A 13,762-nucleotide genomic window follows, 5' to 3' on the forward strand; every position below is an offset into this window, starting at 1 on the left:
CTATATATGAACTCTCTTTAATCCCTACAATAACCCTATTAAGGCATTAATCCCAAAACTCTCCATTTTACAAGAGGAAGAAACAGTGCCCTACAAAGGTTAAATTAACTGGCCCAAGTTCACAAAGCTGGTTACATAAACCAGGACTCAACCCTAGGAGACTGGCTCTATCACTCACCACACAGCTTCTCCCAATATGACTGCTGGACTGGCCCTTGGTGGGTATCACTGGCCTCTCTCTTCAGCCCCCAGCTATAGTAGCTCCTTTACTCATGTTCTGTCAGCTCATCCGCCTGCTTTTTCAGAAGCCTGATGGATGCCTGGCCTCCATGAAAATCCCAGCAACAACCAGGGTGAGATTCTCTTGTGGATAACTGAGCAGACTTCTCTCCCATGGGCTTCCTGGAGTGCTTACATTGCCCACATTCTTCTGGTTAAATACAGAAAAACAGTAACCCAGGTAACCTACCCATTATCCAGGGGTCATGGACATCTGCTGACTGCCATGGTCTGCAGACTTCACCTCAAATTCAACTTTTGTAAAAGACCACTTCCTACCATGACTGTCCCATGTCCTGGCACCCTGAGAGCTGACAGCCAAGGTCCTAGTTACAGATGCTATTAAGTAGCTCTATGACCATGAACAATGCGCTATAAAACTGAAGGAGGGGATGAACTATGCTCTTCTAACACAGCTTCTCAACCTACAGATATCTGGGGCCAAAAAAGTCTTTGTTGCAAGGGGACTGTCCTGTGTGTTGTAGGATTGAGCACCTCCCTTGCTTCTACCTACTAGATGCAGTAACGTATCCTCACCTACCTAACCTGTGACAGACAAAAATGTCTCCAAACATTACCAAAGTCCACTGGAGGGCAAAATCACCAATAGTTGAAAACTATGGTTCAAAAGAAGCAGTAACAAAAACAAAACCAAACAAAGAAACTAATAAAACACAGGCTTTGCCCCTGTCAACTTGGGTACAGTGGGAATCCTTGCTCTTTACTATAGATTGGGATCACCCCTCACAAAAGACTGCATGGCCCAAAATGCCAACAGCCCTGCAGTTGAAAGACCTGCTTGAGAAGCAAGCAGAAACAACCACTCCAGTACAAGAAAGCATTGCCTGTGATCTGTGGTGTGCGATATTAAGACTCAGCCAATGAACTCTGGGATCCGATCTGCTCAACCCCCAGCCCCCCACTGCTTTGGAAAGGAAAAGACAGACAACACACAGTGTTGGAAAACAAACCAAACTTGCTGACTGCAAAACTCAACAATGATAATGAGGAACCCATTATCTAGAGTCGTCTTTTAAAGAAGTATCTGAACAAAGGAAGCCAGTTTTCTGGGGTTCCTGAGGTCTTTTAGTACATCAGATCTCCTTACTCTGGCTGCCAGATTTTGAGAAAACTGTTGCAGTTTGTGTTGTTTTGATTCCCCTTGGAAAAGGGCCCCTAACTGCCTTCACCCTCCTCACAGTGCTGGAAAAGTTCAACTTTGAAAAGTGATGTTAAAAAAAAAAAAAAAAAAAAAAAGTTGGCTTTATCTGAGGAGCCTCAAAGGGAATTTTAATTAGTTCAATGGTAAAGAAAAGTGCTTCCCGGAGCTCTCTGAAATAGAAATTTGGTGATACAAAAAAAAATGGATGATTAGCAAAAGTTACAAAATATTCCTACCACCATCAACTGCTCCTGAGCAGGGAAGAGACAGTATTAGGATGCTAAGTGGTACATACAAGCTGAACAAACGCAAAACTGTACCTGTCAATGTTAGTTAACTCAGCCAAAACTAATCTCAGTAAGGTTGTGATCAGTACTGACTCCTGGTATTTTAACCCCTTATCTGAAGATTAGTGGCACATAGCAGGTGCTCAAGGCATACCCATCAAGGTTCTCTGGAGGTCTCTAACTCCTCACCCCATGGTAAGGCACCCTCTCTTCACTACTAACTTATCTCACCAGACAAGTGAAAGGGGTCTTAGTTTCAGTTTCCCACGGAGTAGCCAGAGGGCTTGGTACCCACAATAAGTTCTCAGAAAACATTAAAACTCTTGTCTATCTTGACTCTTAGGGGCTCTGCTGAATTTTCTGCTTCCAAGATATTCCTCCCACTCTTAAGTCCAGAGTTGACAGCCACCCTTCACTCACACAGAAAGAAGCCCGAATGAGCTATCTATATTCCATAACTGGAGTGAAAATATGTCACCAGTCTGTGCATGTTAAATAATTTGGCCAATGGCTAAAGGCAGGCATACACACTTCATTTCACTTCCATGGTTAAAACTGATTCTCATTCCCAAGCGGCAAAAACCCTGTATCTTGAATATTAATTATACCTCAATTAATAAAAAGAATCCTCTATCTCTCCACAGACAGAGCATAAAGCCTTGATTGCTGGAAGACAGGAAACACCCTTACCCTCTGCCTTTTTCCCGGTGCCCCCCAGCCCCCCCCCCCCCACCTTTTCTCAGGATCAACCTTGGGCCTTGATGAAGGAAGAGCCCACTGCCTTTCTCTCTTAATGTCTCCCCATCCACCCATCCCTTCAGCTCAGAACTAGCCATCCCCCAATCTGCCTCTCACCCTCCTCCCCTTCCCACAGCCCTTGCTGAGCTGCTGTCTCCAGGAAGGTCCCCTCCCTCATCCTCACACTCATTGAGTACATCGGTAGCCAGAAACTGTGGCTACAAAGATGAACAGCCAGGATTCTCCCTGTCCTGAGGAAGGAACTGGAACTGAAAACTACCAACTCTGATGCATAGTGGGATGATAAAAATGCCATGATAAGGCAAAAGCACCTAGTGTGAAGACTGTGGCATTCAAAGGAATGGCCAGGCAAGTCCTCGAGGGAGTGAAGATACAGAATATGAAGGAGTCAGGGGGCATTCAGCATGCGGTGTTAAAAGGCTTCTGAAATGTTCCAGTCTGGCTCCAGAAAGAGAGTGGAAACAGAGAAACCCTAGGAGGCCTCTGAAGTAAGCCAGACACCGGTTGACAAATGTGTAGCAATCAGAAAGGAAAGTCAATGAAATGAGTCCAAAGCTCCCAGCCAGAATGGCCAGAGGGTACTGGTGCCATTAATGCAACCAAGAGAAGAGCTAGTTGCATTTCTGGGCATGCTAAATGAGGGTGCTGCCAGCATCCAAGAGTGAATGCAGACACAGGCTAGGATGGAGTCCAATATTGTTCCCAGAAGCAGGTGAATGTGGTCAAGAGCATGGGACTCTGGAGCCCAACTGCATGGCTTTAATTCCCAGGTTTTACAAAAAAGCTAGTGACCCTGGACAAGTTACTGTGCCTTCGTTCCTCACCAGTAAAACAGGAATGCTGTCAATAATTGCATCTACTTTGTGAGGTTGTTATGAATGTTAATAAGCTAACAAATGTAAAGAGCTTAAACCAGTGCCTGGTACACAGTAGATGCTGTAAGTATTTGCTCTTGAGTTTCAACGCATTAATCGGCAAAAGTGAGCAAACGACGCTTACTCTCCTCCTAATGGTACAAAACATTGGGCTTGTCCATCAGGATACAAATTGGAGGCAGGGGGTGGGGGAAGGGAGGCGGGTGACAGTTCTGGGCAGGTGAATCTGTTTTCCATGCCTCAGACCACAACCCAGAATATGTAAGATAATGGGGATTTCAGAAGAGTCCAAATCAAGACCTTTTCAAAAGACTCTAAAATTAAACTCAAGCTTCATCCTTCTTTCCTAACTCATCCTTGTGGCAGCAACTTGAAAAGATGCTTCCAAAATATTCTGATTCTCTTCCTACTTCCTATCTAATTGCAGCTGGAATCAAACAGCTTTGCTCACCTAAGCCAGGAGGCCAAGCCCCAGGTTCTGACACCTGGTAAGTTAAGGGCCTGACTCTATTCTGCCCCCATTGGTAATTTAGAGGAAATACACCTGTCTCCCCCCAGATACTTCACAGGGTAAAAGGAAGTTGTGAGTGTAGATAAGAGTAATCTACAAGAAAGACATTTCTACATTACTGTGCTTAATCATCACAACTCTATAAAGTGGACAGGACCACTGCTGTCATTCCCCTTTTACCAAGAGAAACCAGGGGCACCTGGATGGCTCAGTCAGTTAAAGCTTCCAACTCTTTATCTTGGCTCAGGTCATGATGTCAGGCTCCGCACTGAGCGTGGAGCCTGCTGAAGACACAAAAAGAAATCAGCAGGCCAAAGAGGCAAAGTGACTTGCTCAGGTCCTGAGGTTAATAAACCATAAAACAGAGATTAGAACTCATTTCCAGATACCCTGGCTAATAATCTCTCCACTCTGGGACCAAAGAGATGGCCCCCAAACCATTCCATGACACGGTTCAGGTCTTAGCCTCCCTCCCCTGGAGTAGGAGATAATTTGTAAAAGAATTAAAATGTCCTGGTCTGATATTCACGCATCCGAGAAGACCTCCCCTGGATTAATAATCCTCCAGCTTCCTGCTTTAGAATTTGCCAAGGGATGAGTCTTCCCCAAGGGTTAACTCACTTCTTGGGCAGAGAAGCCGAAAGAAGTTGCCAAGATCCTGCCGGCTCACAGACACATTCTTAAATAAACTGCATTAAAGTGCAGAGCAGAGCTACATCCCAGGAATGAGAGAGCAACAGCCGTTTTATAAGCAGAGTAAAACTCAACTAAACCAGCCTCCCGCTGCTTGCTACTCCAGTCTGAGGCTGAGTATGACCATGTTTTATATGGGGGTTCATGTGTCTCTACTCTGAAAGCACCATAATGGCAGCCCACCTTTGCTCTCACAATCCCCAGAATGGGTGTAAGAGCAGGTCCCCGCACCGAATTTATGTCAAGACATTCTCCCAAAATTGTGTTCCCTGTAAGACACAGAAGCTTCAAGTATGCAATTGAGCAACGCTGTCATTGCCTCACAGGTCTGGACACCTCTACCTCTGCCTCAGCCCATCCCCTCTTCTCAAGTCCTAGCTGAGGTGCACGGTCAGGTGCCACTCCAGAAATCCCCAGGATTTCAGAAACTCAATACTCCCTAGAGTGATTGCACCTTGGGCCGGGCCCCACCCCCACCCCATATCCCGCAGCACCTAGAGCTTAGTCCCGGCGGGGCCAGAAGCTCTTTCTTATGGAAATGACCTGGCGAGAGACGGGGGGGGGGGGGCCGGGGGAGAGGGAGGGAGGGAGGGAGGGAGAGAGAGAGAGAGAGAGAGAGAGAGAGAGAGAGAGAGAGAGAGAGAGAGAGAAAAGAGAGAGAATACGAACCTGCCGAGAACTAGGTAGGCAGACCTGTCGGAGCCTAAGGCAGGAATAAGCTCGTTTACATAACAAAAACTTTTCTTAAAAAGACAGTAAAGTGGGGGGGGGGGGGGGGGAGGGAGGGAAGAGATCTTCCTCGAGCAAGTTTTAGGAGCACCAGAAGTATCAACCAAAGTTGGCCCCCTTCTTGGAGGCGGGCCCCGGCCACTCCAGGCCTGGCGGTCCACAGGCCGATCGGTGGGGGATGTACGCCCCTCGCGGGGCCTCAGTTCCGGGCGCCTCAGTTCCGGGGAGGGGGTGCGGCGGGCGGAGTTACTTGGCCCCCGTCCCAACTCCCTCTGGCGGGGGAGGGGGCCTCTCCCCAAGCCCACCTGCGCGAGGCCATGAGGAACGCCGAGGGGAACTGCACGTCCCCCAGACGCGCTCGTTCGGCGCGGGAGCCCCTTGGCAGTCCCACGTGGCAGAGGAGCCTCCCCCACCGCAGCCAAGATTCTCGACACGTGCTCTCGCCGGAACTCCGGCGGCCAAAGGGGGGCTCCACCCACGTGGACTCCGCAGTCTCAGACTACGTGCTGGCTGACCCGCCCCTCCAGCGGAAAAAAAAAAAAGAAAAGAAAAGAAAAAAGCGCGAGCGCGCGCAGGGTGTCAGGAAGGCGGAGAGCCGCGCGGAGCACGAGCCCAGGCGCCTCGCACGCGCGCACACGCCTGCCGGTGCCTAGCGGACGTGGCTCCTCGAGCCCTGGAGTTTCCCCGCAGCCCTGACTTTTTCCGCACCCACGGCCCCGAATGGGGAGGAAGCGGTCCCCCGCAGGGTCAAGACGGAGAGCCCGCGGCCGGCCGGGGACCGCACAACTTTGTCAGAAGCGAGCCAGCCGCCCCTACACGCGCTTGCCTACCTTCTGCACTTGATCATGGTTGAGCTCCGTGAAGAAGTAGGCGAGCAGATGTGAGGCGATCATCCTGCCGCGGCCCGTCGGCGCCGAGTTGGGAAACCGAGGCTGGAGCGCGTGCGGGGGCGGAGGGCAGCGCGGTCCGACCGCTTTGTATCCGGGCTTGGCGGCCCGGCCGGGAGCAGTGAATCCGGGCGGCACAAAAAGAAGGCGATGGCACGCCTGACAGGAGAGTCTAGGGTCTCCAGAAACAGGTTTTGGGAGTCCGAATTCCCAGAAGGCGCCCAAAAACCACTCCTGGCGACGTGTCGGGGTGGCCCCGCCGCCAAGGCGCTAACTTCACCACAGAATCACCAAAGGCTCAACTTGGGAAGAATCTCAGTCCGGCCTCACTTGGGCGAGCGGGCCTCTCCGGCTCAACACGCGTGCTGCTCTTGCCCACGGATCTTCGCTTGATGACACGGCGGCGCTAGCGGCGGCCCGGGACTCCTGCTCCGGAGTTTCGTGCAACAATGTGGCTTATTGAGGGGCTGCCGGCTCGCGGGCCTCCCGGTCAGTGACGCGCGCACGCCCATTGGCTGCACGGGGAGGGTGTGTGCGCCCACGGGCCGCCCGCCGCCGCGGCGCAGCCAATCCGCGCCCGCGGCCCGCGGGCGCGGCCCCTCCGACACCCGAGCCGGCAAACTGGAGGGGTGCGCCCGGGGCAGGGGGCGGGGCCGGGCGGCAGGGATGGGACGTGTGGTCCGTGGCTAGAGGCTGGGGCGGAAAGGCGCATGAGCCACCGCCGCGTCAGGCTCAGCTATGGGTGGGGGGCGCGTGATCACAGATCCAGAGTGTGGGCCTACTGGAAAGACAGGTCACCCGGCCCGCACGTGCCTTGTTCGGGGAGAGAGACACCTCTGGTATCTCGGGGTCATGTGAGGGGCCCCCATTGCCGGGTCACATTTATGAAGCATCTCAGTCCTCACCTGTTGTGGCTCAACAGGGAGCAACGGTGAAGCAAAATGAGGCATCGTAGCTGCTGCTCAGGCATCGCAAAACGGATAGGGTGTGTTTTTTACTAACCTCGTTTTACAGATGAGAAGACTGAGGCACGAGCCGTTAAGAGACTTGCCCAAAGTCAGACAACTAGTAAGTGGCAGATGCAGGAAGGAACCCACACCCGCCTGACTTTGAGGCCCAATTCTCTTCCCTAGTTTCCTATCCTACCTCTCTAAGGGGCCTGGGGAAGGAGAAAGCAGGAAAGGAGCTTTATCTGCATCTGTGGGACGGACGTGTGGGTGAAACTGGGTGGGTGATTCGTGTGTAACCGAATGCGTGTGTGGGGCGGGATGGGGTGGCTTACAGATGCTGAGAGGAGTGGGAGGTCATATACGCGGTGGCAGCTAGTGAGAATGAAATATAGACTGCTGCAGACAGCAGATTGGTGCTTGTGGAGAATAGCGAGCCTGGGGTTGGAGAGGTAGCAAGGGAGGGGAGATGAAGGGCTTCCGTGTTGTACTGAGGAGTTTCTCCTTCTCCCAAAGAGTGGGGTGCTATCTGCAAAGTATGTATTATTGTAGTATTATGTAGGTAATAAATGTTCATGGTTGGAATACAGAGACAGAAATAACAAAAACATCCATGATCCATCCTCTCAGCAAAACTTCTTAAAAGCTATGTACCCTTGCCAACTTCAGGCCTGGGTCCCAAACTGCTTTTGTCATTCTCATCATAACGACCTACATGTTGCCAAATCCTGTGTTCTTATCTCACTTCTACCCTTGTCTTACTGCACTTCTTGTGATACCTGTGCATAGTTGACCACATCCTCTAGATATCTGGACACACCTTCCTCTGTGGGAGTTCAGGAAGCTCCGCCCTCCTGGTGTTCCTCCAGCTCCTCAGACCCTGTTTTCTCTACTGGTGAATGCTGGAATATTCCAGGGCTGTCCTCCACCCTCTGATCTGGTTATGCTCTCTCCCGGGGTGATCCCTCCCAGCCTCATGACTATTACATTATCTACATGCTGGTAACTCACAGATATAAATCTATAGCTCTCCAGGAGCTCCAGACATTTCTCCAACAACCATTTGTCACCTCCACTGAATGACTTACATCTCACACTTAACATGTTCAAAGCCAAACGCAACTATTTTCCCCTAATCTATGCCTTTCCCAGTTGTCTCAGCAAATGACATCACCATCCACCCTAAGTCATCCTTAATTCCTTCCTGCCACTCACCCTCATATCCAGTCAGTCCATCAGCAAGTAGTCAGTCTGACCCATAAAATAAACCCTGTAATTGATTGCTTCTCTCCATGTCCTTGGATACCTCCTAGCCAAGCCATCAACAACCCAGCCAGTGCCAACACTACATCAGCCAATTTTGTCGCAGCTTCCATTTATGCCTGCCTCCATCATGACCCCTACACAGTCTTCTTACTCAGGGACCAGAGTGACCTGTTTAAAAGATAAACCATTCTGTGTCTCTCCCTCCCTGGCTCAAAGCCATCTAATGGATTCTAACCCTAGAATAAAATTCAAAATCCTGACAATGGTATGATATAGCCCCCGCCTCCCTTTTCACCCCATCCCATGCTACTTTCCCCAGCACACTGCCTGGCATTCACACGGGCATGTTGTCCTCAAAAATGCCAAACTCTTTTCCCATCCAAGGGCCTTTACTCTTTGTTTTTCTTCTATCTGGAATATCCTTCTCCAGATCTGTGTTTAGCTGACTCTTGCTCCTCATTGAAGTTCAGCTTAAATATCACCTCTTCAGAGGACTTTCTCCTGACCAGTTTATCTCAAGTGGTTCCCCCAGTCACACTCACATGGTCCTGATGGATTTCCTATTGATTTTCTGTGTGTTCTTTCTTTCCTAACTAGACAGTGAGCTGTTAGAAGGCAAGACCTGTATCTATGTTGTTCCCTCATATCTGCAGTGCCTAGAATGGTTCCCAGCACATGGTGGGCACACAATAAATATTTGTTGAATATCTAAATGAATAGAAGAAATTTTAGAAATAACCATTGTTCATGTTTTATATAACAGTACACACATGCATACACAGAAAGAGTTTATAGTTTTAAATATTTATTTCTCTAATCTTTTCTACCTCTAGATCTTTCCTAGTTCACACACCCAACATCTCTCACCTGACTGAAACAGCCTCATAACTGGGCTTCCCTCTTTAGATATAGAAATACCAAAAAAAAAAAAAAAAACAACCAACAACATAGGTTTAGACATCCAACAAAGCTTCATAGAGAAGTGATGTGATCAGATTTGCTTTTTTAGGCCAATAACTGTCCTCCATGTGGGGGCCATGGGGGAGGAGGTTAGAGACCAGAGGCAGAAAGAGCCCTAAGCTGTAAGGTAGGACCAGGGCCTGAACCAAGGTGGGAGTGATACAAGGTAACAGGCTACAGGTTTAGATGTTTTAAAGTCTGAGGTACTCTCTCTGACCCTCCCCCGTTCATGCTCTGTCTCTCTCTGTCTCAAAAATAAATAAATGTTAAAAAAAAAAAATTTAAAGTCTGAGGTAGAATTGATGCCTTTGGCTAGAAGTGAAGGATAAAGAGGAGGATGCCTGCTACCTGGAAATACTTGGAAACCCAATAGTCCAGTGTTATAAAACCTGTTAGCCCCAGGCAAGTGGGACTAAACCCAGTGGGTCAAGTCAGCTCTGATCCCTTCTCTATACACTAACTTTAGAGCCTCTTCTCAACTCCCCTCTCTGGTCCCACTTCATGTGGATCAGGTAATAATCACAGGGTGTCTCAAATACAAACTATCTCTTCTGAAGCCCACAATCCCAGGAGGTAGTTAGAGTAGGTATTGTTATAAGCCACAATTTATACATGACAAACTAATGGTGGTTTTCTCACAAGGCTAAGACTTGTGTCTTTGACTTTTCTAGCTCCAAAATCCATGCCTTGAGTTTATGATTTATTGACTCTCAGACCCCTCTCTCTCTTTCTCTCTCTCCCCTTCTCATGCACACAGACACACACATACACTCACAGACATTTTAGAATAATGAGATATCCATTAATTTACACTCCACAGCTCCAAGAGAGAAATCAATCAGCAAATATTTATTAAGCAAACCCTTACAATGTTCAGGACAGTCTGTTTGATGCTGTAATAAATATAAAAGAAACACAAGACATGGTCCTTGCCCCTGAGGGATTAATTGTTTAATCAGAGATATAAAACCAACACATAAAACAATTAGTGCAGAATGGAAAGGTTGATTGCTGAGAGCTAAACATGTATGTGTTTCTATATGAGTTTCAGAAGAGGAAGAGACGGAGCTGCAATACAGAGACAGAGTCAGCCAAGGGTGGTATGATGGACACAAATGTCAGCTTTTATATCAGGCCTCACATAGGACTGACCCGAGCCTGGCCATCAGCCTTTAGGGAGCTGTCCTGGGAAGGGACCTCTTTGCCAAAAGATCTCTATCTCCCAAATATTTCTTTTTCTTATTAGGATTTATCAAGTTTGCAGCAAGTTATAAGTGATGAGGTTATGCAGAGGATTTTAAGACTGAGGGTGGTCCTTCCCTGAATGTAAATACTTGGAACCTTGCATTGTGTTGTCTTTAACTTTGGGCCCTAATTATTTCCATAATCGCTTGTGTTTCATAGTTCATAGTTTCGTAGTTATAATGTATGAATTTGGGAGATTAGGGAAAAAAGGCACTGAAAGCAGTTAAAACAGAAAAACATAAGCCACAAGATACACAACTACCTCATTTTATCAGTCAGATTTACAAAAAGAACCTAGTCAAGCTAGTTTAAGCAGAAAAATAGTTAACTGATGTATATTTAGCCCCTTTCAGGATCTTCTGGAGGGCCAGAGAATCAAGCTCTTGCCATTCAAGAGTGATGCCCAAATTATATCATCAGACTCTGCTAGTGGAAATGTTCTTGCTCTGGCCACTGGGCTCAGGCATCTCTGCCCACACTCCTGATGCTGGGCACAGGATTAGCCAGGACAGGCCACAGCCATCTTTGACAATTGAATGTCTGTCCCTCAGCATCCTTGCTAGAAGGAATTCTGCACAGCACCTCCTTTCTGGTGCAATTTGCATCCAAATTGACATCTTGCAGCTGGTTGTCAGAGCTTGCTGCAAGGGAAGCTGGGAAAGCAGCCCTGAGGGTCAGGAATCTTAACTTTGAGAAAAGGGCTGGATGGGCCCAAAGCTTTATAAACATCCACCACACCCAGCAGTCACTGAATATGCTACATGATAGAGTTTAGAGGACCCTTCGAGAAATTGGCTTCCTAAAAGTCCAAAATATATCAAAACAATTAAAAAATGGAACATCTGTACCAGACGGGAGTTAAACTAGACAGAAAATAGGTAGTTGGCCAAATGGCACCAGGAAAACAATTATAAATAAATTGACATGTGCTGGATAATTCACCCTCTCCACACACATTCTGCAACTCAGTCCCTGCCCACAGATGTATTCAGTGTCCCAGCAAATAAGGAAAATAGGAAATATTGCCAGGAGGCCCCCCTCCAGTGCCATCCCAAACATGAGAGCTATGGAGTCTGATGCTCTCATCTTGAAAGCCATAGAGCTATATATCCCCCAAACAGTTTGAGAAGAGCATGGGGACATGCTGAGGCTCGCATGACAACACTATGTGGCCTTGGACCTTTCTGAGTCCCAGTTTCCTCATATGCAAAGTGGAAATCAAGAGATAGAATATGCAAAGACTCTAGTTCAGAAACTGATACACAGCAGATCCTGAATACCAGTTTCTTAAACACATCACTCATAATAATCAAGTCTTCTATGCAAGAAGAGTTCAATGATTAAAAAAATCCCAGGGGCGGGGCGCCAGGGTGGCTCAGTCAGTTGAGTGTCTGACTTTGGCTCAGGTCATGATCTCACAGTTTGTGAGTTCAAGCCCCGCATTGGCCTCTGTGCTGACAGCTCAGAGTCTGGAGCCTGCTTCGAATTCTGTGTCTCCCTCTCTCTGCTCCTTCCCCGCTCATGCTCTGTCTCTCTCTCTCTCTCTCTCTCTCGCTCTCTCTCTCTGTCTCTCAAAAATGAATAAACGTTAAAATAAATAAATAAATAAATAAATAAATAAATAAATAAATATTCCAGAGGCACCTGGGTGGCTCAGTTGGTTAAGCATCCAACTTCGGCTCAGGTCATGATCTCATGTTTTATGAGTTCGAGCCCCACATCAGGCTCTGCCTGGACAGTGGGATTCTCGCTCTCCCTCTCTCTCTCTGCCCCTCTACCCCTCCTCTCTCTCTCTTTCTACCTCTCTCAAAATAAATAAGTAAATAAGTATTTTAAAGTAAATAAGTAAATATTTTTAAAAATAAACAAACAAACATTAAAAAAACAAATCCAGACGTCAAGAATAGTGAATGCAGAGTCTCTGGGACATGGGAGAGATTGGTTTGTTCCAAATGGTATGTAGCACTCTGGTCTAAAGAGCTGATCTCAGTGGGGAATGACAGGAGGAAAGTTGGGCAGGTAGGCAAGGAGGGTTCAACAAAAAGGAAAATATTAGAATCCTGTTGGCACTCAAAGTCAGAGCACCTGGCCTAGAAGCAACATGGAGGACAGATGGTGAGGAGTGAGACCAGAGTCCTGAGGAAAGATGCTGAAAGCCTCTACGCTGTTTATGGCAAAAGGTTGGGGAAGTGAAAGAAGTGAGAAAAGTAAGAGGTAGCTCAAATAGAACATGAGAGATAACTGAATGCAAGGGGTGGGGACAAGAAAGACTCTAAAATGGCGATTCTCACTCTTGGCTGTTCTCTGGAAGAATGGTATGCTGAGGGGTGGGGGCCGTTGGCCCTGGGGACAGACAACAAGGGGTACCTTGCTGTAGAGAGTGTATAAATAATAATAAACCTTTAGCCTGTCTGGGTTTTTATTATCTCCATGGGCTGGCAATTCTAAACAATGGCAGTGACAAAGTATGCCTTCCTGATTACAGCTAACCGCCCTCCCTGCAACCCCTCTTCCTGCCCTTATATATCCACTCTATTGGAGTCATCTGGAAAGCTTTTACAAATCCTGATGCCATATAAACAATCAACAGATGTTAATGGCAACTTTTCCTCTGTCGTAATAGTAAACAAAAAGGCAAAAAGTCTAGGAGTTAAAATTACAAGGAATTCAGGATGCCTAGAACAGGTAGGGAGGCTTAATGTTGCTTCCCTGGATTTCAATTCCTCTGGTAAACTTGTAGCCTTTAAATGTGATCCAACTGAAAGTAATGGATTTTAAAAAAATAAACAGGCTGATTCTAGCATCATATGGAAACATAAACAAAACTATGCTCCAAATTCTGGAAACCACAGGAAGAAGCTTGTTCATTTGCTTTTTTAATGTCAGAGTAGTGAAGTCCTTCCTGAGAAAGGCTGAAAATCTAAATGTCATGAGCGAAAAGACCCATAAAAGGGTATCTATTGAGTAAAGTCAAAAGACAACCAAGACAAAAATACATATCAGATACAAAAGGCTTATTTTTCTACTGTATAAAGAGCTTCTTCAAATTAATAAGAAAAAGAAATAAAAATTAAAAAAAAAAACCTTTGGGTAAAGAATACAGACAGAGTTCACAGGAAAGGAATACATGGCTATTTGACATATGAAAAAAGTATAAACTTC

General features: G+C 47.2%; 1 protein-coding gene across 2 annotated transcripts in view; it reads right to left on the reverse strand.

Annotated features, from left to right (window-relative positions):
* Window positions 1-6,655, reverse strand: part of HK2 (hexokinase 2) — a 62,407-nt gene extending 55,752 nt beyond the window's left edge. The window contains exon 1 of one of the 2 annotated variants that reach the window (XM_058683574.1): window positions 6,126-6,655. In XM_058683574.1, coding sequence (XP_058539557.1) covers window positions 6,126-6,188 — 63 coding nt within the window. In that variant the 5' untranslated portion in view covers window positions 6,189-6,655. Of the gene's footprint in view, window positions 1-5,600; window positions 5,723-6,125 lie in introns of those variants that run through there. The other variant, XM_058683575.1, reaches the window with a different exon arrangement.
* Window positions 6,656-13,762: the final 7,107 nt, after the last annotated feature.

Source organism: Neofelis nebulosa, chromosome 9 (assembly GCF_028018385.1).
Source record: "Neofelis nebulosa isolate mNeoNeb1 chromosome 9, mNeoNeb1.pri, whole genome shotgun sequence".
Lineage (NCBI taxonomy): Eukaryota > Metazoa > Chordata > Mammalia > Carnivora > Felidae > Neofelis > Neofelis nebulosa.